The 27,488-nt window shown below is 49.1% G+C and overlaps 1 protein-coding gene and 1 long non-coding RNA gene across 3 annotated transcripts in view; one reads left to right on the top strand and one right to left on the bottom strand.

Moving 5' to 3' along the window:
- The window catches only part of LOC150002611 (uncharacterized), a 65,955-nt gene extending 47,447 nt beyond the window's left edge, over nt 1-18,508 (bottom strand). For both annotated transcript variants that reach the window (XR_016512709.1, XR_016512708.1), the window contains exons 1-3: nt 18,419-18,508; nt 11,996-12,100; nt 11,357-11,483 (exon numbers count right to left, since the gene is read on the bottom strand). This is a non-coding gene — a long non-coding RNA (uncharacterized LOC150002611). The remainder of the gene's footprint in view (nt 1-11,356; nt 11,484-11,995; nt 12,101-18,418) is intronic.
- SIGLEC15 (sialic acid binding Ig like lectin 15) lies at nt 11,698-26,525 on the top strand. The gene is made up of 6 exons (XM_090285573.1): nt 11,698-12,071; nt 20,365-20,424; nt 20,845-21,231; nt 22,347-22,724; nt 23,894-23,924; nt 25,796-26,525. The coding sequence occupies exons 1-6, from the start codon at nt 12,020-12,022 to the stop codon at nt 25,875-25,877; spliced, it is 990 nt and encodes a 329-aa protein (XP_090141699.1). The 5' UTR covers nt 11,698-12,019; the 3' UTR covers nt 25,878-26,525.
- Nucleotides 26,526-27,488: the final 963 nt, after the last annotated feature.

Genomic DNA, 27,488 nt, shown 5'->3' with positions numbered 1-27,488 from the left:
CAGGTGGCTTACAGGGTTATCAGGCCACCATCGAAAGAAGAAAGTGGCCAAGAAACTGCTCCACGGATGGGTCAACTGCTCAAAGTTCAAACGTCAGCCCATGTGCCCTGTACATCCCGGATCAGGAACTGAAGACCCAGCCCAAGCCTGCACAGCAGCAGCCCCTGATGACCTGCTTAGCCTGCCTGGCAAAGCTTTTACTCCACTTACTTATCCTCCCTCAGGACTGCTTGTTGTAAACCAAAGCATTTTCTCAAACATTGAGATTTTGCTTCCCAGCAATTGTCATCAGTTTGGCTCAAATAAACTTATAAAAATTTTATTCCCTGCATGTTTGGATGCTTCTTCTGTCAATATTTACTTGGCGTACTGCAGTGGGATTCCAAACAAGACCACCTTGCAGACCTGGCGCCCATTATGCCCCACTGGCCCTTTGCATCAAGTGAACTTGGATAAGTTTTTCTTGGAATTCCAGACCTCCCTGTTTTAAGGTAAAAGGTCCTGACTTTATTTGAGCTATTAAAAAATAAATAAATAAATAAAATAAAATAAAAAAAACTCCTCGAGGTGGAACTAAAGGTTAAGGTTTGAGAAAACACAAGCTAAGGATAAGAGTTAACTCAGGACAGGAGAAGAGAAATGGATGGCTCGTTTTTAATTTGGCTTTTCAATTGGAATTGCTTACTTAGAGTCTGAACAAAACCTTTTGCTGGATAAAGGAGAGCCTGAATTCATTCAGCACCAAAGATAAGGGGCATTTACTCCCTCCAGCTTGAATTTCAGGTATTCTTAGGTGACTTAAAAACCTATGTGGACTTGGTTGCTGTGGCTCAGTGGATTGAGAGTTGGCCTGTGAACCAAGTGTCGCTGGTTCGGTTCCCAGTCAGGGCAAATGACTAGGTTATACATCAGGTCCCCAGTTGGGGCCATGTGAGAGGCAACCACACAGTGATGTTTCTCTCCCTCCCTCCTTTCCCCTCTCTCTATAAATGAATGAATGAATGAATAAATAAATAAATAAAATTTAACAATTGCCTAAAAAAAAAAAAAAAAACACAAAACAAGTTAACAATTACTATAAAAAGAAAAAAAGAACCTATGTGGAGGTGTCAGAGGAAATCCCTCATGTAAGACCCCCCATAGGGAACTTCAACTCAACTGCAATGAAATGATTGACCCGTCCAAGGACCACACATGAAGGTCGATTACCAACTGCTCCAACTATATTAGATAGCCAAGGAGAGAAACCAAGACACGTAAGAGTTGAGATTGTTACAGAACCCCTGGGCTGCTCCAATTGAAAACAAACCCACGGGCTCTTTAGTTAGGAGCCTGATTGCCCGCCGCCAGAATTATAACTCTCAATACCAGAGTTCAGTGAAAAGAAAAAGAACTGTTTATTTAACAGTTATATAGATTTAGATTATTTGCGGATTTCTGCTGTTAAGTCTTATGTTCTTTAAAACACCCATAAACACATAACCTTGCCTCCCCCCTACCAAACCTGGCCAGTTTTAGGAAAGTCAGAAACACCATTTCCCTACTTTCCAAACACAGTTCAGCTTTACCAGCAGCTGCCAATCACTCAGTTCTGATTGGGAAGGTCCTTTCTGTGCTGTGGTGCCCTCCAGCTCTCAGTGCAGAACCGCCTGGATTCTCGGCCTCCTTGTAAACTGCCTTCTTCCTGCAAACCACATGGATCTCCTCTCCTTCTCAAAACTGCATGGCCAGAGCCTCTTCTTAAAGCAGCCTGGAGGCCCCCTCCTCCAAGCCACATGGAGGGAGTGCATGAGAGCAAGAGAGAGCTAAAATGTCCGCAGCTCCTTATATATCCCTGACTGCGTCCTCTGATGCAGCGGGTGTTGCAAACAGTTCTGACCATTCACAGAACCTTACATAGGCTCTGTCTGCTTTTTCCATACCATCCCCTGGTTCAAGACCCCTCCCATCTACCTGAGGCCTTGGAAGCATCCAAGCCATTTTGCATAAGAAAGACACTAGCCACCAGCCTCAGGAATGTGGAGGCATCCTGAAAGCTGCTTCCTTCTCCCCATCCCCCAGCCGCAAACTCTGGGGATTTTCGGACTCCCCTGTGTCTGTAACAAGATGACTCAGGAGGTGACAGCCCCTTAGGCCTCAACCCATAAGCAGCACATTTCACCCATTACACAATATCCCTACAAATTTTGTTTAGACTCTGCAGATCTCAAAATAAAACTAAAATTAACATGGAAAATGCACCTCCAAGGTCGAAAATTTTATTTCTTTCTTTCTCCTAATATGGAACATTGAAAAATTAATCCCTGCCTTTTGTCATCTAGTAGTTATGGATTGAATGATGTCTTTTAACCCTTTTCTCTAAATCTGTTGCCCCCAGAACACAACAAGGATGCCAGCCTGTTAAACCAAGCACGCCGTTGACCGGAGACAGCCAACTGACCTGGAGTCTGCACGATCCTTCCCCATGTGGGAAGGCCACCCTCCCCTCCATACCCCCACTATTATTAGGGTTTTCTGGACCCAAGGGTAGGTAGGACAACGGCCATGTCCAGCTTGAAGCAGCTAGAGGAGCTTGAGACCTTCGCCCATTGTCCTTTACAAGATTACAAAGGGTCTTAATATCTGAGAGGGGGGGGATAGTTATTTTTTACGAACCAGGGGTATGGACTTGGGGGGGGGATTGCTGGGGGAGGGAGATGCTGGGTGGAGGGGAGTAAAGGGGAGAAAATTGGAACTGTTGTAACAATATAATCAATAAAATACATTTAAAAAATAAATAAATAAATAAATAAAAAATAAAGCAATGTGCTCCAACCTGAAGGCAAAAAAAAAAAAGAAAGAAAATTCCCAGCCCCCATCCCCCATTAAAACTCTTGCAGGTATGCAATTAATAGAAAGCCTTTACTTGCAAGTACTTACAGAAATGGGAAGGTTTAACTAGAGATTATGTCAACCTATGATGGCCAAAATGGCACTCCTTGGATGCATAAATTAATTTTTTTTGCATGCAAAAAATTAGAGAAAGCCAGTTCTAAAATTAAAATAAATGAGTGGAAAGCATATCTTAATTGGCAATTAGAAGCTTCTGAAACTCAGATAAATTAATTTCGCCACAAGAAGTTAATAATAGATAAACAGTAAAAAAATATTTAAAAAGTAACAAAATTTTATAGACTCTGAACTAAAGAAAGCTTCTGAAGCTAATAAAAGCCAACACCTCATTCCTCCCCTCCTACAGCTTCTCTACTATATCCTTTGCTCTCTGAGCTTCCTTTTCCAGATTTGCCCTCCCCCTCCCTTCTTCTTTCCCCTTTTATTTCCTCTATATCTCCTCCACTACCACTCCCTACTGGCCTAAGGGAAAATGAGAACAGAAATTCAGACAAGGATATCCAGGAATTCTAGCAACTCCCTTAAGGGAAGAGCCAGTCTTAGGCAGAGGGGAACCAGTGATTATGTGCATTCCTTGGACTAGTACGGAATTAAGGAATCTACCTAAAGATTTCACAGACCCTCTCCAGGACCCTGATGGGTTTACAAAGGAATTTAACTGTTAGAACATATGATCCTGCCTATTCTGACCTATTCCAACTGATATATACCTACTGGTTTCTGAGAGAGCAAAACAACAGAATTACTAAATAGGGTTCACTGGGAACTCCTATAGGGGAATCTTTTTATTGTAGACAGCCAGGTCACCTTAAGAAGGATTATGGGAGACTTCCGACCAAGACATGCTGCATCTCCCTCCACAACTAAGAAGGAATACAACTACCTCAAAACTAGAAACAGCCAGAAGTTCCAGAATATCAAAGTGCATGGAAGTCCAGCAAATAAAGATATAAAGAAGAAATACTCATCTAGCCGGGGTGGGGGTGGGGTGGGCAGAGCCAGGGCAGAGAAAACCTGGTGTAGTGACGGCAGAAGCAGCAGCAGTGGCAGCAGGGTCAGGCTGGCGGAAAGCACAGCCACACATTTTAAAAAGTCAGGAGAGACACCTGGGGAGCATTCCCAGCTCCTCACCAGACCTCGAAGCCCACAGTCCCAGCACCGGGGAAAATCAAGTCTCATTGCTTCTGACTGTGCAGACCAGTCGGGGTTGGGGTGGAGGCAGAAACTGCCAGTCTCTCAGCAGAATCTGTTATTTTAAAGGGCCCCCACGGTCCTAGAACATCCACAGACACACCCACTATGGGAGCAAAGGCCAGGGCAACAGCCAGAGGGGCGCCAGTCCCATATGGAAGTGGGAGAAGTGCCTGGAAAAGGGGTGAGTGCTGAGCAAGCAGCATTGTTCCCCCTCAGATTCCTCCCCCAAATACAGCACCACAACATGGTGAAACATGTCGCCCTGTACTGAATAATACCTAAGGCTCTGCCCTTTACAATATAACAGGAGAGCCAGCTCTACCTAAGACACAGAGGCAAACAAACACAGGAGCCTGCCAAGATGAGGAGACAGAGAAGTATGGCCCAAAAGGGGGAACAGATCAAGGTTCCATTGGGAGAACTAAGCGACGAGGAAACTGCCAACCTAACAGATGCAGAATTCCAAACACTGGTGATAAATATGTTCACAGTGCAACCCAGAAAGAAAACAAACTGTAAAATCTCTAAAGAATTATCTAAAACTCCCACTCAGGGACAGCTTAATTATAAACTTTCTAACTTTTCATACATGAAAATAAAGGAAATATTTTAGAAGTTTTAACTCAGAAACATAGAGATCACCATAGACCTACAGGATATTATAGTCAGCGGTTAGACTCAGTAGCCAAAGGGTCCCCTCCCTCCACTACAGCCATGTATGGACAGAAACAGAAAAAGTAGTGATGGGCTCTCCTTTGTTTATGTTCCTCATTCTGTTGACTCTCCACTGAAGTCTCATCATACTCAACACTTCTGTCAGTCAATGGGTATTTGCTCTTTGTACCTAATATTACTTGAACTTGATGTAATAATCTTAACCCAGAAATTTTGCTACCTTCTGTGCAGAATGAAGACATCCACAATTGTATTTTGCTTATTGACCACATTCTTTTTTTTTTTTAATTTTTATTTATTTTAGAGAGAGGGGAAAGGAGGGAGAAAGAGAAGGAGAGAAACATCGTGTGCAAGAGAAACATGGATCAATTGCCTCTCAGCATGCTCCCATCTGAAGATTTGACCCAGACATGTGCCCTGACGGGGAATCAAACTGGCAGCCTTTCAGTTCACAGGCTGGCGCTCAGTCCACTGGGTCACACCAGTCATGACATTGACCACATTCTTGTTCCTAGGACTGGTTCACAGGAAACTCCTACTGATAATGTTGACTTAATTTGGTTTACAGATGGATCTTTGAGTGATTAATAGGATATTACCAAGATGGATATGCAATAATTTCCATGGTAGACATAATTGAAAATTCTTATTTATCTAAATAAGATCTGCTTAAGAAGCTGAATTGATTGTTCAAACTGAGACTTGTCAATTGGCCAAAGACCAAGTAGCCAATATTGACACTATTAGTATCTATGCCCTTGGTATAGGTCACAACTTTAGAATGTTGTAGAAGCAATGAAGCTTTTTAACTGTCAGGGAAGCCCATAAGAGAATGGAAAATAAGTTGTAGAATTATTAGATGTCATACAAAATTGAAACGATTGGCAATTATCAAAATTCCAAAACATTCTAAAGCTTCCACCATGAAAGCAAAAGGAAATCATTTAGCTGATGCTATGGTGAGACAAGCAGCATTAAACAGCCAAATTAGCCAGACCTAAGAATGCTTCTTGTTCCTATTAAATCAATAAAAGACTCTCTTTTACAGCTTCGATAGCCATGTACATTAGAAGACAAGAGGATATGGCAATAAAAAAAAGGAACACAACTTCTGGCCAAGATGGAGGCAAGGTAAACATGCTTTGCCTCTTTCCACAACCATAAGAAGAATTACATTTACTTCAAAACAAAAAACAACCAGAACTACCAGAAAATCGAACTGCATGGAAGTCCAGCAAAGATATAAAGAAGCAATACTCATCTAGACAGATAGGAGGGGCGGAGCCAGGACAGAGAGGATGCAGTGTGGCAGCTCTGGCAGTGGTGGAGGTGGCAGCAAAACAGTGGCTGTGGGCTGCCATCGGGAAGAGCAGTCACATGTTATAAAAGCCAAGAGAGACACCTGGGGATCAATCCCAGTCCCAGACCAGACCGCGCGGCTAACAGTTCCAGTGCTAGAAAAATAAAGCTGCATTGCTTCTGGGTGTGAAAACCAGTTGGGGCTGGGGCAGCAGAAGAAACGTCCCATCTCTCATGAGAGCCTGTTTAGAGCCCCCCTGACCCATCCTAGAACATCTGCAAACACACCCACTCTGGAAACCATCGTGAGGGCAAAAGCTAGAGAGGCACCAGAGGCATTCAGGAAGTGGATGAAGTAATAGGAAAAGGGGTGAGTGCTGAGAAGGTGGGATTGTTCCCTCTCTGACCTCTCCCCCACATACAGCACCACAAGGTAGTGAAATAGGTTGTCCTGCACTGATGAATACCTAAGGTTCCACCCCTTACAATGTAACAGGTGTGACAGCTCTACCTAAGACACAGAGGTGAACATAGGAGGCTGTCAGGTTGAGGAGACAGAGATGTATGGCCCCAAAGAAGGAGCAGATCAAGGGTCCAGTGGGAGAACTGAATGATGAAGAGAGAGCCAACCTAATAGAGAGTTCAAAACACTTGTGATAAAAATGCTCACAGACTTCACAGACATGATCGAGTATGGCAAACACATAAGGGAAGAAGTGAAGGCTATAATAAGTGAAATGAAGAAAAATCCACACAAAACCAATGGTGAAGGGAAGAAAGCTGGGGTTCAGATCAATGATTTGGAACATAAGGAAGAAACAGTCAACCAGTATAGAACAAAGAAAGAAGAGTTGAAAAAAATCAGAAAAGGCTTAGGAACCTCTAGGATAACTTTAAACATACCAACATCTGAATCAGACGGGTGCCAGAAGGAGAAGAGGAAGAGCAACAGTTGAAAACTTATTTGAAAAAATAATGAAGAAAAACTTCCCAAAATTGGGGAAGGAGATAGACATACAAGTCCATGAAGCACAGAGAGTCCCAAACAAGCTAGACTCAGAAAGAACCACATCAAGACATATCATAATTAAAATGCCAAAGTTTAAAGATAAAGAGAGCATCTTAAAAGCACAAAGAGAAAAGCAGAGACTTACCTACAAAGGGCTGCCTGTAAGACTATCAGCTGATTTCTCAAAAGAAACTTTGGAGACAAGAAGGGGCTGGCAAGAAGTATTCAAGGTGATGGAAAGCAAGGACTTACAACCAAGAGTACTCTATCCAGCAAAGCTATCATTTAGAATGGAAGGGCAGATGAAGTGCTTCCCAGACAAGGTAAAGCTAAAGGAGTTTATCATCACCAAGCCATTATTATATGAAATGTCACAGGACTTACTTAAGAAAAAGAAGATCAAAATTATGAACATTAAAATGACAACAAACTCACAACTATCAACAACTGAATCTAAAAAATAAAAAAAAACTAACTAAGCAACCAGAATAGGAACAGAATCATAGGTATGGGGATCATTTGGAGGGTAATCAGCCGGGAGGGGGAAGGAGGAGAAATGGGGAAATGGTACAGGGATTAAGAAGCATAATCAGTTGGTACAAAATAGACAGGGGGAAATTAAGAATAATATAGGAAAGTATGAAGCATGACCCATGGACATGAAATAAGAGGGGTGGGATTGCTGGAGGGAAGGGGGTTACTGGGCAGAGGGGAACAAAGGGAAAAAATTGGAACTACTGTAACAACATAATCAATAAAATATTTTTAAAAAGAAGACCAAAACTATGAACAGTAAAATGACAACAAACTCATAACTATCAACAAATGAATCTAAAAAAAAAAAAAAAAAAAAACTAAGCAAACAACTAGAAAGGAACAGAATCATAGATATGGAGATCATATGGAGGACTGCCAGTGGGGAGGGAAAGGGGGTAAATGACGAAAAAGGTACAGAGATCAAGAAGTATAACTCGTAGATACAAAATAAAAAGGGGGACTTTAAAAATAGTATAGGAAATGGAGAAGCCAAAGAACTTATATGTGACCTATGGACATGAACTAAGGAATTGGGGGATTTGGGGAGGTAAGGGAGGTACCAGGCAGAGGGGAGAAAAGGAGAAAATATTGGGACAACTGGAATAGCATAATCAATAAAATATACTTTTAATAAAAAGGAACTTCTGACCCAGACAAACAGATATGTTTTGGACCCAAACAGATCCCAATCTTACCTATACTTTATCATGTACATGAGCCCACACACTGAAGTCCTGAGGAGATGATTTCATGAAGTAAACAATATTATTGGAAACCTTCTCCTACTGTAGCTCATACGTGGACAGCAAATGTTCTATCTGTCCAAATATAATACAAAAATAATTCTATGGGTCTGAAGGACATTTCCTACTTCTGTTAAATCCATCTGATGTATGGTAATTGGATTTTATCCAAATGCCACCATTTCAAAAATAAAAATAAGTGCTACTTATGATTTGTGTGTTTTTCACTGGGTTGACGCATTCCCTTAATGGCAGGTAAATTATTTCCCAATGGGGCAATTCCCTCTGAGTTACAGGGACTGAGGGACTCATTTCACTGGGCAAATAATGCAATCCATTTGTAATATTTGGCCTATTCCACAGTATTTTCATTGTGCCTATCATCCCAATACTCTGGTTTGGTAGAGCATATAAATGATTCAGTTAAAACTCAACCAGGTAAATTTTCAGAAACTTTTAATTTCCTTGGCCAAAAGCTCTCCTGATAGCGCTCCTCAACCTGAAATCTACTTCTTTTGGTAAACACATAGCCCTTATCCTCATTAAATAATCACTGGTCACCCTACACATCTAGATAAAGGGACATACGAATCAATCTACTAAAAGGAGACATTCTGCATTATTATCAAGAACTTATTAACCAGTTTATAGGGACTGATAAATTAGTAACCAATTCATTCCACAGTGCTCTCCAAGAGACTAAGATCACAACTTACAACCAGGAAGTTTTGTCCACTGAAAAAGACATCAGTTAAAGACTCTCTTCAATGTCATTGGAATAGATCTTATCAGATGCTTAACTGCAAATGAACATCTGCTTCTGTCTCTGACACTTGCCTCCACCTAATGTGGAGATCAAGGACTTCTATAGAATGAGAAGCTGCCAACATCAGAGATAGATCACCTTTCCCAAGGGATCAACAAGGCCCATATACTTACAAATGATGTTGAACTTTATTTGTTTGATTGTTTTTACCTGTCTGCTAATGTTAGTCATAATAGTAATTATTATACTTATTCTTTGGGCTTTTATCATGCCTTGTATATATAGCCCAATTGTTAATAATTATGAAGGTGCAGGTAGCTAACCTTTGTATTACCAATAATACTATTTATGGTTTCTCTTTTGAAATTTAGAAGGAATGTTAGTGCAGAAGGAAGGAAAAGGATGTGTGTGTTTTTAAGAGAAGTTAAAAGTAAGTAGTTTGTCGTAATAAGTTGGTTATTTCTGAATGAGTAAAGGAAACAAAGAAGAACAAGGGGAGTTGTAGATTAGTAGAAAAGGCATATTGAGAAAGAAATTTTATGTGTAAATCTAGAACCTAATTATGGGAAAATGCTTACCCCCAGCCCAACAAGGACTACTAACTATATTAATTGAGATGGAAGCTGAAGTGGTTATAAAAATAAAGCCCTCTATAACTACTGCTGAGGCACAGGAAATTTACTTAGGGAAGTCTTACCATCCTCCTGGCCTCTAGAATTTTTAGATGGTAATTGTAATTTATAGCATTGTGTTCTTACAGCCTTGGCCCCAAACAAACCTTCGAGTTACAGCTTCCAATTGCACAACTAGTGGGAATCAGATTGATAATGAACAACATTTAAGTGCTCCCAATGGGAAGTAGATGGGCCATAGGAAATGGAAACCCATCTGATAGTCAGATTGTGAAAATTGGTGAGTGGTATGGTGTGCCCTCAAACTGTAAATAATGTTATACTAGATGCAAAATACAGAGCAGTGAGACAGACATCAAAACCTGGATCATGATTGTTTATAGGTTGGAAATGATCCAGTGTTTTTCTTAATGAAGGCCCATGAGACCTGACTGCCTCCCATTCACCTGCTTTTCACCTTTGAAAATAATTCAGCCTTTACTTCCATCCAAGGTTACTGTCTTGCCCTATTCCCAATGGTCCATCCTTCAGCAAAACAAATGTTGACACTGGGGCTTCCTATGAATGAGCATTTCTAGCACCTTGGGGCCACATTATTCAACCAAAAGGTTGGTAACCAGTGCATCCCGTAGAGTGATTTATGACCAAAGGGGAAGTGTGGATGAAAAAGTGGCCACAGACTAAGCCTGACAAGCCTGCGTGGTAGTTTTACACACTCCGAGACCTAAAGTAGCCACGGAGGATGGTCTGAAACTAAAACTTCCTAACTAAAATAGAGTTATGCGGGTAGACCTGTCCTAGGCCGGTATCTTCCTTGACAAAGGTCAATCTTTACCTTAACTGAGCCTGTCTAATGTCTATTTGCATTTGTGATAACAGACCTTTGGAATGTCAAGGTCATTTCCTTTCTCCAGACCCATCAGGGCACAATCTCCCACCAGAGCCACAGAGCCCCTCACTGTTATTGTTATTGTGTTAATTGTTAACGGCTAACTATCCTGTACCCACCTATGTAAAACACATGTCTATTTATTTTACTTTTTATTTATCCCAGAGATTCCCCTCTTTGCTTTTTCCACCTCCCTAATCTATCACCAGTGAATTTCATGTAAACCTCTTCCCCCTCCTCCTTTGTAATGTATAAAATAAGGAGCAAAACAGCACTATGACTGCAAATTCTTAGGAGCATAATCTGAGCATTAAAATTAAAATGCAAAATGTGAATGAAATATAAGTATTAGTATGTAAAGATACATGTGCACGAATTCCTCCTGCAGCTTTGCCTACAATTTCAACACCCATTAACAGGAGTGATTAAATAAATTATACTACATAAAATATATGCTGTGGGATTCTACGGAGCTATTTGAAAGAATGAGATAGGCCCGCATCTTCTGAAAGTTTGCCCCGGGTCACTAGTTAGAAGAAGAAAGCAAGCTGGAGTTGAGTGGAGCTCAGGAAGGAGTTCCAGGCCGTTTGAGCTGAGCTGCGACCCTGCTGTGCCAGGAGCTGGGGAAGTATTCCAGCCAAGAACACTCTGAAGATCCTGGGACCCCCAGAGCCTGACCCTCCTCTTCTCAGGGTGGCCAGGTCAATGGAGAGAACTCACCTTGGGGCAGTGCCAGGCAGGGCAGGGCCTCCTGAGGGCGGTTGGCTCTCTCACCTGAGAGACTGAGAGGTTGCAGGTGACGGGCAGGACACACACTGGACTTGGCGGGCAGCATTTCCTCTGCTACCTGGATGGGAAGTGACACTGCTAATATTACCTCTGTATGGGGCACTTGAGTTCAGTGCATTAGCAAAAAAGAGGGAGGAAAGGAGAGAAGGAGGGAGGGAGGGGGAGAGGGAGGGATGGAGGGAGGGAAGGAAGGAGAGAAGGAAGGATGGAGGGAGGGAGGGAAGGAGAGAAGGAAGGATGGAGGGAGGGAGGAATGGAGGGAAAGCTGAGCACAGCTTGTTCAGAGGGACCAGGCTGCAGAACAGGGTCCTGCATCTTCCCCATCCACTTCTCTGTTCCCTGTCCTGAAAAATCATCTGAGTGGTTCCTCTTGGTTTTCCACATGACTAAACCCCACGGGTCTCATCTAATCATACCTCGGGCTGCCTGGCCGCCACTCCCCAGTTCCTCTAGCCCCGGCAGAACCCAGCACAGGCGGACACAGACCTGAGCACCAGCCCCCACCTTCTTCTCCCACACTCAGGCCAAGGAGGGTTCTCACTGGTGGCCTGGCCGAATGTGGGGGCTCACCTGGAGTCTCCAGGTGCTCACAACATGGAATGGTCCGTCTGGTTCCTGGCCTGCTTGCTGTGCGTCCTCCCGATGGGTGAGTTTCCCACTCTTCTCTGGCCCATGCTGGGGACAGAACAGGTACTCATAAAACCCTCAATAGAGTTTTCTTTCCTTGAACTCAGAGCAGCCAGGTTTACCCAGAGCCTCTGGGTCTGTGGGGGAGGAAGAGCTGGCCTTAGGGAGGCTGTGGTGACAGAAGCCAGAAGTTCAAGTCTGGGCTTTGCCTTGGGTTCCGAGTGACTGAGGCAGGCCTCTGACTTCTCTGGGCCTCAGTGTCCCTACCTGTAGAAGGGCCACCTGGGCCATCCATTGCTGTGAGGATCCAGGGAGATAATGGGCAAGGTATGGGGAGGATAGTCCAGGCTCTGTACAGACTTTGGGTGTCACTGTCACCTAATGTCTTATGTCTTGATGAGCGGACACAGCCCCGAGGTGAGGGGAGGACAGCACACCGAGCTTCGGGGTAAGGATGGGGACGATTTCATGTGGGAAATAGAGCAAGTGATAGAGGGCACCCCGACCTCCCAGCAGGAACCCCAAAGGGTGAGTGAGAACTCTGTGGCAGGCTTAAGTAACAATGACACCTGGGACATTTAGCTCAGTGAGTTATTGTCCCTGGGAACAGTGTGTCTCAAAGATTGATCACTGGCCATCTGCATCACAATCCCAGAGGAAGGGGGCACCTGTTAAAATGCAGTAAGTACTTCAGCGTCACCCCAGACCTGTGGAATCACATGATCAGACAGCAGGGCCCAGCAATCTGCATTTTCAACCATCGTCTTGAGCAATTCTGGTGGTCTGCGGCACTGAGGCCGACTGGGATAAATGACAGAGACCGTCCTCTGAGCCTTGCTGCCCAGGCCCCCATTCTTTCCTTCACCCCAGCCTAAGATGTCCTTCCCTTGACTCCTGAACTCAGCCTCCATCCCGCCATTTCCACAGCCACCGCTGTCACGTGCTGCGTGGCGACATCACTGACATCACGATGTTCTAGGCTGTCGGTGAACATTCCTTGCATGGGGTCCTGCCTCCAGGACTGGATGACAAACTCCCACCCCTTCAGCTCCTTTCCTTCCTCTCTAGCAGAGTTCAGTCTCGCCTGGGTTGAAGAGTAACAGGAAGCGCCCGCATAGCTCTGGGTGCTGACACTTCAATTAGCGACTCATGTCAGACTCAGAACCCGTGAGAAAGGGACTATCGCCTTTCCACAGATGAGGAAACTGGGTGAGCGTCTGGGGGTGGAGCTGAGGTCTGACCCCAGCTGTGTGTGGCCCTGGACTGGACCTCCCGCCACTGCCTGCTGTCCCCTGCACAGAGCCCTGTAGTCGGGGCGTGTGGGGAAGGGGCTTTTTATTTTCCCAAGGTGACTTAACTCAGCCGTCTCTCTGGGTGCTCTAGGGCTGGAAGAGGTGACCCTGCCCAGACCTGGGGCAGGCAGGTGAGCAGCAGTTCAGGGCCTGAATGTTGACGTCAGACATGGCTTTGAATTTGGCTCTGCTGTTTACTAGCTGTGCGGCCCTGGGCAGGCTTCCTAAACTCTCTGAGCCCCCATAAAGTGGGGTGCCTGCCACCTGATGGTGGTGTTGTGAAGGACAAGGAGATCATGGATGAGACGCCCCAGCACATTTCCCAAGCCTCAGTGGTTGTGCAATAAATGGCAGTAAAGTGTTGCTGAATTCACATAGCTTTAAGAGAAGCTAGGTATGGGGATATTTTTGCTTTGGTTTGGTTTTTCTTTTCCCTCCTACTGAGGGTCAGCTGCTATGAATCAGTTAAACACAAGATTTAGAGGAAGCATGTGCAGTCACATGTTCAAGGACAAAACTGAATGGCACATATGCTCCAGCTGTATGTCAGGATTACTCGGGAGGCTGAGCCACGTGTGTGAGCCGTATCAGGGAGGAGACCGATTTCCTTCCATAATGGCAGCTGCCTCATGGCTAAAACCCAGAGGTCCGTCATTAGGGTGAGCACGGCCCCGCATTCTGAAACCCCTCAGGTAGCAATAGGACGGGCAGGAGGCCCCCGGGCCAGGCTGGGCTTGGCTGTGATGTGGGAGCACAGGGGGCTGCACGAGCAGGGACCCGATCACATCCCTGCCCACATCTTGGAGCGTGGGGCCCAGGGAAGGCTGCTGGCAAAAACAAAGTGGGACGAAGTTGTCCCAGGAAACCGCCTCCTCCCCGTGTCCTCACCCACAGCACCCAGGGCTCTGGGCAGCCCCTCATCTCTCAGGGGTCCCCACACACTCTGCCTTGTCTTTCCCCTCCCTCTCCCTACAAATCTGCTTTGAGAACATGGGGGAGTCCAGGGAATGTGGGGGGTGGGAAAAACAGGGATCTGAGAGCTCTTACCACTTGTGTGACCTTATCATGGTCCTCAATTGGCCCACAAGTCTCTGATGAGCATGTTTAGCAATCACAGCAGCTGTCACCCTCAAGGACCTCTGTGCCAGACCTTTGAGGAGCAGCTCATTTACTCTTCGCCACAACCCTGCAAAGGGAGGATTCTTGCCCCTGTTTTAGGGAGGTCAGGTGGCTTTCTGGGGTGTCACAGCCTGGATGTGAACCACAGCCTTCTGTGCGCAGCCCACCTGTTACGCCTCTGTGCAGTGGCAGTGAGCCTGGGGCAAAGCTTGGTGCTCAGAGGAATTAACTAGACCAGCTCTGAACCATGGCAGAAAAAAACAAGCTGAAATGTCAAACGGATCTCAGCAGTCACCTGGGTGTGTGGGGGTGCTTATGTGGGATGCAGCTACGGTCAGGGAGGCGAGGCAGCAGCTGCCATCATAGGTGGGAGGAAAGGGGAGGGTTTAATGAGCCAGGACGCTTTTTCTGCTCCTGGTGGTTACTCTGGCTAGCAGCATGGATGGAGAAGTCCTACCTGGGGAGGAGGAGGAGTGAAGGGGGACGGGACCCCCGCGGAGGCTCAGGGAGCATGGGCAGGAACAAGCTACATCGGAACTCTGACGAGCAGCGTCCCATGGTGAACACTGGCCCCCCGACTGAGGCTCTGCGTCTCAGTCAGCTCAGACAAGTGGGCACTTCCATAGCCAAGTGGTCAGAGAGGCGAGGGTTTCGGGGGGAGCCAGGGGAACCCTGAGGGCAGGAGGAGACCACAGGCCCTGTACGCACATGTCCCTGTACCTCACCCCTTCCCTAGAACCTTCTGGATCTCCTTCTCAATGAAGGACGGAATTCCTGTATCTGCTCCCTCCTCTCCCCTCTGGACTCCACCCCTTTTCACTTTTCTCTGCTGATTACCTGTCTGGGCAACGTGCAGGCCCAGAAAGAACTGTGGCAGCAAACCGAGGGGCAGGAGGGGATTGGAAGAAAGGCAGCAATCCTCAGCTCAACCCACATACCTAACTGGTGGGGTTTGGTGGCCACCATGGGAGCAGCAGCGCAGGCCTCGGAAGGGCCTCAGCTCTGAGTGCCAGGAGGCTATCCCTCCAGAGGTCCATGTCGACTGCCCACCTGGCATCACCCTCCCCTGTTCCCAAGTCCATAACCTGTTTCCTCCAGAAAATGCCGCATAAGCCCACCCAGCAGACCTAATTCTCGTTAAAGCACCATTCTGTGAGGGCACCTGCCCTCGCTGGTCACTGGTCTCCCCCCACAACCACCTCGGGATCACTTTCCTGTCTGTGACCCGCAGACAGCAATGGACCCACATTCTGTGATGAAACCGATGAGCAGTTTTCTCTGGAGTTAACACAAGCACTACAGCACCAAACGCACACCAATGACCTACAGAGAGGCTCCCAGGCACGGTTCTGCTTCCCTCCTCACCAAGGAGCTGGTAGTATTCTTTGGTCAGTGGCAGCCAAAACCAAGGTTTCTATTTCTGATCCGTCCAGATACCCCTTCTGCCCGTCCAGGTTCTGCAGCTATGCGCGGGGCTTTGAGATAGTAAGTCCAGGGTTCGTCAACTACCCCTTGGTGGAGTCATGATGATGATGATGATGATGATGACAATGCAGGAGCTGGCGCCCAACGCCGCCGCCCAGCCTTTCCCCGCTGAGCACCCGAGAGTCTGGTAAATGACGGTGTGGGACCATAAAGCGTGGATGCAACTGTCCTCGTAGCTAAGTTTTCTGGATACCAAATGGCTTAATAGTACTTAATAGTTTTTTAATTTAAAGACATATTTCTAAAATGCTTGACTTCCTTATCATTTTTATCCAAATGTCATTTTCAGAATTGACTCTTAGACTGAAAAGTCACCTTAGTAAACATCCAAGACATCACTTCATGGATGAGCCCACTGAGGCCAGAGAGCTCCGGGGACTTGCCTGAAGTCACAAAGTCAGGGTCAGTCTAGCCAAGGCTATAGTCCCAAATAGACTCCTGACACCCCCATCGGGGGGCACACCTCTCCTGGCAAGGAACCGGCCCAGGGTGACTCGGGTCACAGCTGTGAGCATGTGTCACATCTGTTACACAGCCTGCTGCAGCATCACATCACCATGCCTGAATGCTCTGTGCCGTTACTCCTTCTTTGAATGGTCCTTCCGTGCTGTGCTTGAAGCAGTTCTGTCCTTAGCTGTCTTTCCATCATCTTTACTGGATCCTTCCTCCCGGACTGAATGTCAGTTGTCCCTTCTGGCTGCTTTTAGCGAGCCTGCAAACAGAATCCACTTTCCAGCTTTTCACTTTGTATTTCCCTAGGCTAGATGCTAATCAAACAAACTTGCTAGAATTGTGTATAAATGAAAAACAAACAGTGGCTGAGCAAGGACCAGACTATAAACATACCGAGGGCCACTGATTGTCACTGTAATTGCATCCCCAGCACCCTGCGCAATGTCTAGCACACCACAGACCCTCAGTGACTAACTACTGAGTAAATAAACGTATGAATAAATGACTAGCTATCAAGTGAGTTAAGGGCAAGGACTGGGCAATTGTATTTCCTGTGGTCTGCGATGCCAAATGGAGCTGCAAAGAGTGCGATGTGAGGGTACCAGTGTCCTAACCCCCCGCTGCATCACGCTGGGTTATATGCCCACAGCACTTCTCTGCTGTGGTCAGCACGCGTCACCCTACCCCTCTTCTATCCCCACCTCCTTCGCAGGGCAGGTGAATGAAGGGAGCTGACAGCCACTGAGCCTTTGCTCAGCATTGTGATCTACATATGTGATTCCTTGAATCTTCAGTCCTGCGAGGAAAGTATTGTGTTTCCTTTTCTGTTGCAGAGAAGCCTGAGACCTGGGACATTAAGTAAGAAACTTGCCCAAACATCTCCTAGTAAGCGAATGAGCCTAGAACAGTGCCAGGCACAGACCGGGTGCTTGATGCAAGTCAGATGAAAGAATGCCCACAAGGAAGATTGTCCTCCAAGCCTAGCTGGGCTAAAGCCCAAATGCATTCCACCATGCTGTTTGGCCCACCATTGAGGGGAGGAAGATATTTTGGACAATGGGAAGAATGTGGGCCTCCTGTTGACCCCAGAGGTTGACAGACCTGAGATAAGGAGATTAGAGACCCTCCAAGAAGGGGCAGTAGCTCCAATTCAGGAGTCCTCCCCACCGCCAAGAGACAAGAGACCTGTCTGAGCTGCCAGAGGGAATGATAATTACCACAGGATGCTGGGAGCTTGGATTCCTGCCAAAGAAAATGCATCTGCTCCCTGGGCAATTCCTGCCGACCTTGAGTCCCCTGGGAGGATTCATTCAAAGGTCTGTATGTGAGAGGGAGTCACTCAGCAGGTAAACAGGAAACACAGATTCCCTCCAGCCAACTCTGCAAGGAGCCAGGATGGTAACACTTGGGGAAAGGGTCTCTGTGTGTCCTCTCTACTTCTACAGCAAAACCCCTCAGGGAAGGAGGGGCCTGCCACCCATGTCACACTTCAGGATGATTCCAAACTGGGCTATCATCCTCAGGCAATGTGACAAAGTAAGAGTGTGAACTGAGGGGGAAGCCTTGGCTCTACTTCTGGTTAGTCAAGTTACCTGGCCAGGTCACCTGTGCTTTCTGAGCCCCAATTCCCTTTCTCTTAAAAGGGGCTAATGACAGTCCCTCATGGGGTTGTTGTGCATATGAAGTGTGATATGAGGTATGTCCCTCAAGAGGACCCAAAGCACAGTGAACCCTGGCCCCCTTATCCCTGAGCCCTGCAACCTCTCTGCTGATGTCCCCGACTCCTGGTATGTCCCCTTTACCTAGACTGCCTTCAATCCACCTCAAGGATTAGTAACACCCCACTCCTTTCTCAAGGCTCAGCTGAAAAGGCGTCTCCTCTCTCACGGGTCCTCCACTCCCTGCCTGCCCAATATCTGCAGGAAGCCTCTCCCCAACACACCCCCCACCCCGTGCCCAGCCGTTCCTGCCAGCCAGATCCCCCTCCCTTCTGCTCTATCACAGCAGTTTCACTTACTATGTGTGTGGCACGGCACCGTGCTGGGCAGTAAACACAAGAGCGACCACACGCACGTGGCACCTGTCCCCCCCAGAGCTTCTGGGTGCCTGGCTGACACACAGAGAACAGACAATGCCTATGCAGAGGAAGTGCCTCTGCCAGCCCTGGGGCACAGGGTGGGGGTGCCACACCCAGCCTTGGGGCTCAAGGAAGGTCTCCCACTCTCGGGACTCAGAGACCTGGGGATGGTGAGGAGGGAAATGGTAAACAGGCCTAAAACCATGTTCAGACAAAGGGAACATTGTGTCTTTCATTAGCGCACCTGGCAGGCAGTGGTGTAATTATGTGTTCCCAGATCCGCCTCCCTTTCTGAGCTGTGAGCTCCAGCAGGCTAGTCAATTACTCTTTGATCTTTAAACCCCTCTCCTATCCCAGTGCCTGGCTGAGAGTGGGGACGTGTCTGATAAATATTTGCTAACTGATGAATGCACAATAGCAAAGACTGGGGAATCTGGGATGCCTGCGAGAGGCAAGGGAGCGGGTCAAAGGAGGCTGAGGTTACAGAGGGTGGGAAATGCAGAGAAACTGAGGCAAGGGCTGAGTCTCCAGAGCTAGGAGATAATCTCTGCAGCTGAGAGTACTGACTGAACAAGCAAAGCCTTCAGAAAGGGTTTTTCAAACTTGTAACTGGGCCCTTTGATTATTAACAACCGAGTGAACAAGCTCTTACCCAGGGTAATTGTCGAGTCCTCCGTTTGGGTTCAAAAGCATAATTCCACTTGTCCAGAGAAAAGAGAGTTGGCTTAGAAGCAGATTGTGTGAAAAAAAGAACTTGTGGTTTTATTTGATTGCAAACGCAGTACAAGGGCAAAGTGAGGTTGTATACAATGCACAACTCACACAACCCAATTCAGACCCCACTCTGGTGGGTTAGGGTTAGGATTAGCGTTAGGGTAAGGGGCCGCATGGTGGTGTAGACGTGGAGAAATGTTCTGACCTGTAGATGATCCATAGATGTCATGGGCTGCCTGGAGGATGGTCTGCCAGCCATGGGCTGAGAGGATTTCTGCAGGGCGTGTGTCCGGCTACCCCAAAGAGCAGAGAGCACTGGACTTGGAGTCAGAAAAGCTAGCTCTTTCCCTCCTTCTGTCTGTGGGACTCTGGGCCTTCGTTTTCTCATCTATAACAATATCTGCCCTGCTTTTCTCCCCTGGGTGTTTGAGGGTCATGGGACATGCTGTACTTGAAAGAACTATATAAATTGCAAAGCTCTTTAAATATACAAAGGGCTGCTATATTATTCCCTCTAAATATTCTTTTTGTGAACTGCACCTGGGCATGAGCTGCACCTGGGCACTAGCTGCTAAACCTGCCCTCCTTCCTGGTGGAGGCACAACCCCTGGCACTGACAGCCACCCACCCACCCAGCTCACCCCTCTCTCAAAGCAGCACATATTCAGTTACACAGGCGGGAACTCACCAGTCCTCCGTGAGTTGGAGGCAGCGTGAAGATTCTGCAGCTTCACTTGACCATACTTCAGAGGCTCACAATGCAGGGGCTGAGGAAACTCAGTCCAGAGGCACTTGCACAGAGCAAGGGGGCAGCATAACTGCCCACCACGCTTAGCCTCTCAGCTCCCTGCCTGGGCACTAGCCTCTTGGGAAGCCCACGTGGGTTCACCTGGACTCTAGAGGTAGCTTACCTACCAACTTACCACATTAGCTTCAAAACATCACCGACTCCCATGCCTCAGCTTCCCGTCTGTGAATGGGATCGTTGGTCTCTTTGGCTGAGTCCCAAGGTCCCATGTCTGTAGTGCAATAGAGTGCCACTGCAGAGTCAGGCAGTACTGGCTCTGAATGCTGCTTTTGCCTTATCTCAGCTGTGTGACCTCAGGCACTTACTCCACCATTCTGTGTCTGTTTCTTAACACTTAACCAGGGATAACTTTGTTTACCTCTAGGATCATTCATGAGAACTAAAAGAGATACTACCGGGAACTCACTCAACACAGATGTGCACAGTAAGTACTTCCATTATTCTCATACCTTGGAGGTCTCGGGACTCTACTGTAACCACAGATATCCCAGGAATTTGCAGCAGGACAGGTGATGGGGTCACTGGGCCTTTAGGAGAGATGGGACCATGGAATCTCTGGGAGATAGGCAAATAGCCCCAGGAAAGTGGGGGAGGGTCCAGGAACCTCGCCCCGTCATGGGAATCAAGGTCTCATGACACCTGGTGGGTTTCCTGACCCCACTTTCCCCGGGGCAGGGGTGCTCCCTGAGTCATGGGTTTCCGGGGGTGGGGGAGGGGTCTTCTAGAGTCCTGGGGCTGCTTCCTGAATCCTGGGTTCCCAAGGGGCCCCTCCGGAGTCCTGGGGTTGGGGCCCATGGCCGGGTGGAGCAGGTAAGACTGACGTGCCCGGCCCACCCTCCCGCAGGTGCCCCGACGCAGCGCTGGTCCATGCAGGTGCCTGCGGAGGTGAGCGCGGCGGCAGGCGAGGCGGCGGTGCTGCCCTGCACCTTCACGCACCCGCACCGCCACTACGATGGGCCTCTGACGGCCATCTGGCGCGCGGGCGAGCCCTACGCTGGCCCGCAGGTGTTCCGGTGCGCGGCGGCGCGGGGCAGCGAGCTCTGCCAGACGGCGCTGAGCCTGCACGGCCGCTTCCACCTGCTGGGCAACCCGCGCCGCAACGACCTCTCGCTGCGTGTGGAGCGCCTCGCCCTGGCGGACGATGGCCGCTACTTCTGCCGCGTTGAGTTCGCTGGCGGCGACATCCACGACCGCTACGAGAGCCGCCACGGAGTCCGGCTCCGCGTGACTGGTGAGTGCGGCGGCATCCTTCCTTCCTCTCCGCCCTCTCGCCCCTTGGGGACGGGGTGGGAGTGGGCGCTTACTAGGTACCGGGTACTGTGCCTGCCCTGGGATAGGAAAGGGATCAACATATACTCCTTTCTCTAGAGTCGGAGGCTCACACTTGGCAGTGGTTACGAGCCATTGGGCCTTTGTCAAAGATGCAGGGAAGGGCTGGGTGGGGCCTGGGAATGGGAATTGTAATGAATCTCTTAGAAAGTCCCCAATAGCTAGAATTCCACGGGAAAGAAGAACTAGTGAACAATAACCCTAAGTGTGGCAAGGGCTGCAAAGAGGTGAGTGCTGTGTGCACTGAAGAGCATCCGCATCCCCTGAGAAGTGCCCAGAGAGCCGCACTTTATTTACTAGACTCCAAGGTATAAAGATGTGGGCAGTGGTTCTTAAGCCTGTCTGTGCATTGAAGTTATCTGTGGAGCTCTAAAAAAAAAAAATCCAGGATCCCCTGCTATGGCGGTGGTGGGGTGTGTTTGTGCAGGAGTTCTGAATACGAGTCTGGCTCTCCCAAGAACTTCTCATGGGCCCTTGGGCTGGCTAGACCACCTCTTTGCAGGCATTTCAGTTTCTTCCCAGGGTTGCCATCTATCTAGCACAGGGCCACAGGTTCAGTGATTAGTCTCCACTCTAGTTCTTGGTGAGGTTGTCTGGTTGTGGGCAGAGCCCTTGAAATCAGAAGACTGCTCTCAACCCTGCGCTGCCACAATAACAATGACCATTTAGTGAGCACTTACTATGGGCCAGGCCCTAGTCCAAGCACCCTACACATATTAATTTGCCAAATCTTCTCACCAACCCCATAAGGAAAGTGCTTTCTCTATTTTACACATGGAGAAACGGAAGCACAGAGCGGCATAATACTTTGACCAAGACCACACCTGTATGAGACCCAGGCAGCCTGGTGCCCGAATGCCCACTCCCTCCCTTCCGCGTTTCTCCCACCTTTTCCAACTCCCTGAAAAGGGACAAGAAAGGGTACCCATTCTCCTTGTCTGCCGCATGCGCGCCCTCTGACCGTGGTTCCCTTTCTCCCACATCCCCCTGGCCCACACCCTTTACTGCCGCCCGCAGCTGCCCCGAGGATCGTCAATATCTCGGTGCTGCCAGGTCCCGCGCGTGCCTTCCGCGCGCTCTGCACCGCCGAAGGGGAGCCGCCGCCCGCTATCGCTTGGTCCGGCCCGGCTCTGAACAACCTCTTGACTGCCCGGCCAGGCCCGGGTCAGGGTCACGGCCACCAGGTGACCGCCGAGCTGCCCGCGCTGGCCCACGACGGCCGCTACACATGCACGGCCTCCAACAGCTTGGGCCGCGCGGAGGCCAGCGTCTACTTTTTCCGTTTCCACGGCACCTCCGGGACCTCAGCGATCGTGCTACTGCTCGGTGCACTGGGCCTCAAGGCGCTGCTGCTGCTCGGAGTGCTGGCAGCCTGCACCACCCGCCGCCGCCTAGGTGGGTGGGTCTGGGTCAGGGTGGGTGCAAGGGGAGCAGTGGGGAGGGGGCTGTTCTTTCAGGTAAGACCATCTGACTGACCTCCCGGCATGACGCAGCCCAAACATGTCTGGACCTATGCAGCATCTCTGTTTCTTCTTCCTGCATCAAGCCCCAGGAGGTGGCAACTAGCTTGAGCCCATTTTACATCAGAAAGCTGAGGCCAGCAAGGTTATGGAACTTACCCTTAGCCTAGAGTCACAGAGATAGAGACCCAGACACTATAGCTCTAGAACCCGCCCCTTTACCTCCGTCCCATAAAGGACTCCTCCCTAAGATCTCATAGGCCCTGTCAAATAGCACCATTCCATTAGTTACAGCAGCATCTTGAGGACCCACTGGCGCTGTGTGTGTGCTAGCAATACAGAAATGAATAGAAACATGGTTCCCTGCCCTTGAATGGGATGCTGAGGAGTAAGCAGGTAATTGCAGTCTGCACAAATGTATCCTAGAGTCCAGGTACTGCAGAAGCCCAGGGTACGTATCCACTGCTCTGGTGAGTGTCTGGACAGGGGTCAGGAAGGAAGGCGTTAACACCATAAGGTGAGGGTGAGAGTGCAATCATGACCTAGGAAAACAAGGAGCTAATAGTATTCCCAGCAGAGGGAACAGCATGTACAGATGTGTGGAAGGGTAAACTAGCAGTGTCTTCAGAGAGATGCAGTTTGCCCCATATTGCTCTCAACTGGGCTGGAAGAGAAATTTGCTTCTGTGCCTCAGAGGCGGGACTTCCCACAGCCACTCAGACCACCCAGGTCAGTACCACCGGCCTCAAACTATCCTGGGATGAAATCCAAAAAGTGTCACCATTGCCCTGGCTGCCATCTGGCTGTGGCCACGCTGGCTCTCTCGCTGGTTCTTCAAACTCCCCAGGCAGTCTGTGCTCAAGGGCCTCAGAGAGGCGGGTTCTTCTGTTGGACCACTTCTTACTCCACCCTTCTCCTCAGTAACTAACTCCTGCTCATCTTTCATGTTACTTCATCACCCCCTGCTAGCTTGCTGTTTGTTGCATGTTCCTTTCGGCCCACTCTCCACAGCGGGGTGCGGTGGGGTGGACGGCCAGGCCTATAGTCTAGAGGCTACTGTGTAGATTCATGTCCTCTTTCTCTTTTTCCCTGTCCCTCACACAGAGCATCCAGTCACCCAGGACACCCCACCAAGGTAAGTGAGCTATCCCACCCCCATCTCACCAGGCTCTAGTCCTCACTGGTCAAGGGGTACAGGCTCCTCAGGGGAGAAAGAAGAGACAAAGGGCCTTGACCAAGGTCTAGGTCCTCCCTGAGTCCTTCAAAGGAACTCCTCCTTCAGGCCACCATGCCTTCTCAAGCCAGACCAGTCCACAGTGTCCAGTTCTGCCCACCCCGACCCCACCCCACCTCACTCCCAGCATCTCTTGTCTGGGCCTTACACTGGCATCTCCCCTAGAGCTGCCTGGTGTCCCGGTGCTAAAGGGTCATTTTTCTGTGTGCCTATCTTACCTCTGCACCTAGATGTGATTCCTTGATGCTGTGTTTCCTCTTATAGTGACCAGTCTTCTAGAACAGGCAAACCCATGCAAAAGCCACCTTAAGGCACTCATTCTGCCAGACGCCCTGCTGAAGGCTTTGTAAACTAATGTCATTAGAGGTTGTGAGGGCTTAGGACAGGGGCCCAGGGACCCAGCTAGGAAGTGCTGACCCTCCCATCCACGCTCCCATATTTTTGGTGTTTGTTCAAGTGAAGGCTTATGTTGATGAAGAAAGAATTCAATTCAGAGGCCCTGGGTAATCTATCTGGGACGCTTGGTTAGGTGGGAGTGAGGAGGAAGATAGTCTTCCAGAGCCCATTAGAAGAGCCCAGGCTCAGCTCCCAGAACTGCACTCCACTTGTGCCCCAAGGGTTAGAAAAGCCACCCTGCCAACCTGAGCCCCTTTCTGCAGCTGCCTGTTCCACCATCCCCACACCCCTGAACGCCTGTGCATTGTCCCTTCTCTTTGCTAACTTACTACTGCACCAAGGTGCCTAAACCAGACAGCCAACTACTGTTCAAACATTCACTGACGACCTATGATGCACATATGTTTTAGATGCTAGAGATACAGCAAAAATCTCCAACCTCAGAGAACTCAAACTTTACTGTGGAGAGTTTTAACAAAACATAAACAAAATCATCTTAGGCCTTAAAATAAGAGCTGTGAAGCAGAGCTCCGGGCTAGGACGATGGCCACTGGGCTGTGGCTACTCTAGATCAGGACATCCTCTCTGATGCCATGACATTGAAGATACCTAAGTCCAGAGGGGCAGGCAGGGGTGGTGGGGGTGATCCAGGAGGAAAATTCAAGTCGAAAGGCTCAGGGGAGACCCAGGAAGAGGGTATGGAGGGCTGGCAGGCCGCAGGGTTTATTCTGAGTACTAGGGGAAGTCACTGAATGGTTTTAAGTGCGCAAGTGTCCCCATCTGAACAAGAAAGGGGGCAGGAGACTTGTGAGGAGGCTGATGGCCAAAGCTGAGGCTAGCATGGCTGCCTGGATGAGGGTGACAGTGGTGGAGGCAGGGAGACGGGGCAGTCGGAAGACAGGGCTGGCCAGAAGACAGGGTGGGCAGCATGAGCGGGGAAGGGAGCCAGGATGCCCAGGTTTGGAGCTGGAACCCTGGGTGTCACTTACTGAGATAAAGCTGAGGAGAGGACAAAGGGACGCTGAGGATCACGAAAGCACCACGGACATTTACGTTTGAGATGCCCACTCCAGTGTCTCAGGAGCCAGGCCTGGAGGTCAGCAACACAGAGGTGGGTTTTGAAGCCACAGATGAGAGACCTCCGAGAAGACAGCGACTCTGTGGCCTGGCATCAGCCGGCACCCACGGCAGGCCCTCCCACTCCACAGCTCTGCATTGCCTGCCACCGCCTTCAGGTGGTGACCAGGCCCTTTGGGTCAGGGCCTCTACACCCCACTGCCCCAGCTCCTTCCTGCCCCTTGCCAGGCTGTGGATGGGGACGTCCAGGACCCCCACTTCTGGTACTGAGTGATCAGCCAACTTTCTTTTGCCCACAGGCCTCAGGCCCAGGAGTCCAATTATGAGAACTTGAACCAGATGAGCCCCCAGAGCCAACGGGCAGCCACGTGCTCACCATGAGGAGCCCCTCGACCACAACCATCCACTTGTGCAGCGTGAGTTGCAAAGGTCATCGTGAGGCTTGGCCGGGGCAGCCCTTCCTGGCTTTCAGGCACCTTGGCAGCCACCAGCTTGGCAACACCCTGGGGGTCAGGACCCCACTCACCGGAGCTCAGTGGTCTCCTACATGGACATCTGTCTCAGAGCCCCGGCAACATTATGTCAGTGGGGCCAGCATTTTGAAAGGGTGTGTATATGTCTGTGCCTGTGTGAGCTCCAGTGTGAAACTTTTGGAAAAGCCCCTCTCGCCTTTTCTTACCTAGAACATCATAATAGCAGGCAGGACACTGGCCATCGGGTCTCGAGGCCCAGACTCCATCCTGACTCTGTCACAGACTTGCTGTGTGGACGAAGGCACTTTTTTTCACCAGATGAACTAGGTCTCAGTTCCTCTACTGTTAAGCATGGACAATAATATTTTTGCCTCCTGGCTGGTAGGACTATCAGGATCTGAGGACATGAAGGGACTCTGGGAAGCACAAAGCTGTCTACGTTATGGGCTCTCCTCACAGAGCAACCTGGGGAAATGCAGAGAGCTCGTGGACAAGTGCAGCGCCCGCACTGGCCTCGCTGAGAACGAGAGTTCTGGAGAGCAGGCCTGGGGCCGGGGCTGTGCAAACCTGTGGGTCCAGCAGTGAGGAGGTGCCTGGTGCCTCTGCCGCCTGCTGTCTCCTCCGTGAGCACCCCACCCCTCTTTGCCCGCCTCTTATCCCACCAGCTGCTCTGCTCAGCCTTGAGCTGGGACTCCTGGGAAAAGGAAAAAAAAAAAAACAAACCACCCATCATCTCAAAGCATCTGGGACCCACTGTCTTCAAGGCTGGGAAACCTGACGGGACGTCTGGGCTGCAGGCTCCCTACAGATAAAACAGCTGCAGCTCTGACCTCTCTCTGCGACCTGCATCCTCCAAAAGCACCAGCAGTTTCACCCCGTTTCCCAGAGGCCTGCCAGGCTGACTCTGCTGGGTTCTGCCTTCCGTATTCACACTTCCGCATGAACTTGATCACTTCAGCTCCTGCAGTCCTTGGGGTCAGTTAGAGGTGGGCAGGCATGCTTGAGACCTGGGTGAGCTGGCAAGAGGGAAGGGCCACAGAAATTGCCCCCACAGTGGACTTTCTTCCTTTCAGAACTTCTCCCAAAGCTGGAATGGTAACCTCCTCTCTGATGCTTTGCTGGAAGATGGCCTGAAGGTTGAGAGATCTTTACAAGTTAATAAGCAGGGCAGTGGGTTATGAGATTCCCCTCCTTGCCAGAGGCTTCACCAGGGCCAGTGGGTGATGGTGATTCATGGTGTCTGCGCTGTTGGCATTTGTACCTCCTTCCAAGGGATACTTTGGGGCACCTCAAGGGAGGGTCCTGTATCACCAGAGAAGAAGTGAAGGAACTGAATTATGTGTCTTGGATCCTCTGTCTGGTCTTTGAGGCCAGTTTCACCGTCAAGAATAATAGTGATAAAAATTATTCTTATGTAGCTGTTGAGTGCTAGGAGTTGGGCCAAATGTTTGAGAGATACAGAGATGTATCAGTCAGGTTTCAGTAACAAACAAACCCCAAAATCCCATGGGCTGAAGGC

This window comes from Furipterus horrens, unplaced genomic scaffold (genome assembly GCF_987537825.1).
Source record: "Furipterus horrens unplaced genomic scaffold, mFurHor1.1.pri manual_scaffold_8, whole genome shotgun sequence".
Lineage (NCBI taxonomy): Eukaryota > Metazoa > Chordata > Mammalia > Chiroptera > Furipteridae > Furipterus > Furipterus horrens.
This window is presented reverse-complemented; position numbering and strand designations above follow the sequence as displayed.

Coding starts and splice junctions, on each gene's coding strand:
- SIGLEC15 (XM_090285573.1), top strand. CDS start 12,020: ATGGAATGGTCCGTCTGGTTCCTGGCCTGCTTGCTGTGCGTCCTCCCG. Junction 20,425..20,844: donor ACTCAACACAGATGTGCACA/GTAAGTACTTCC, acceptor ACCCTCCCGCAG/GTGCCCCGACGCAGCGCTGG. Junction 21,232..22,346: donor AGTCCGGCTCCGCGTGACTG/GTGAGTGCGGCG, acceptor TGCCGCCCGCAG/CTGCCCCGAGGATCGTCAAT.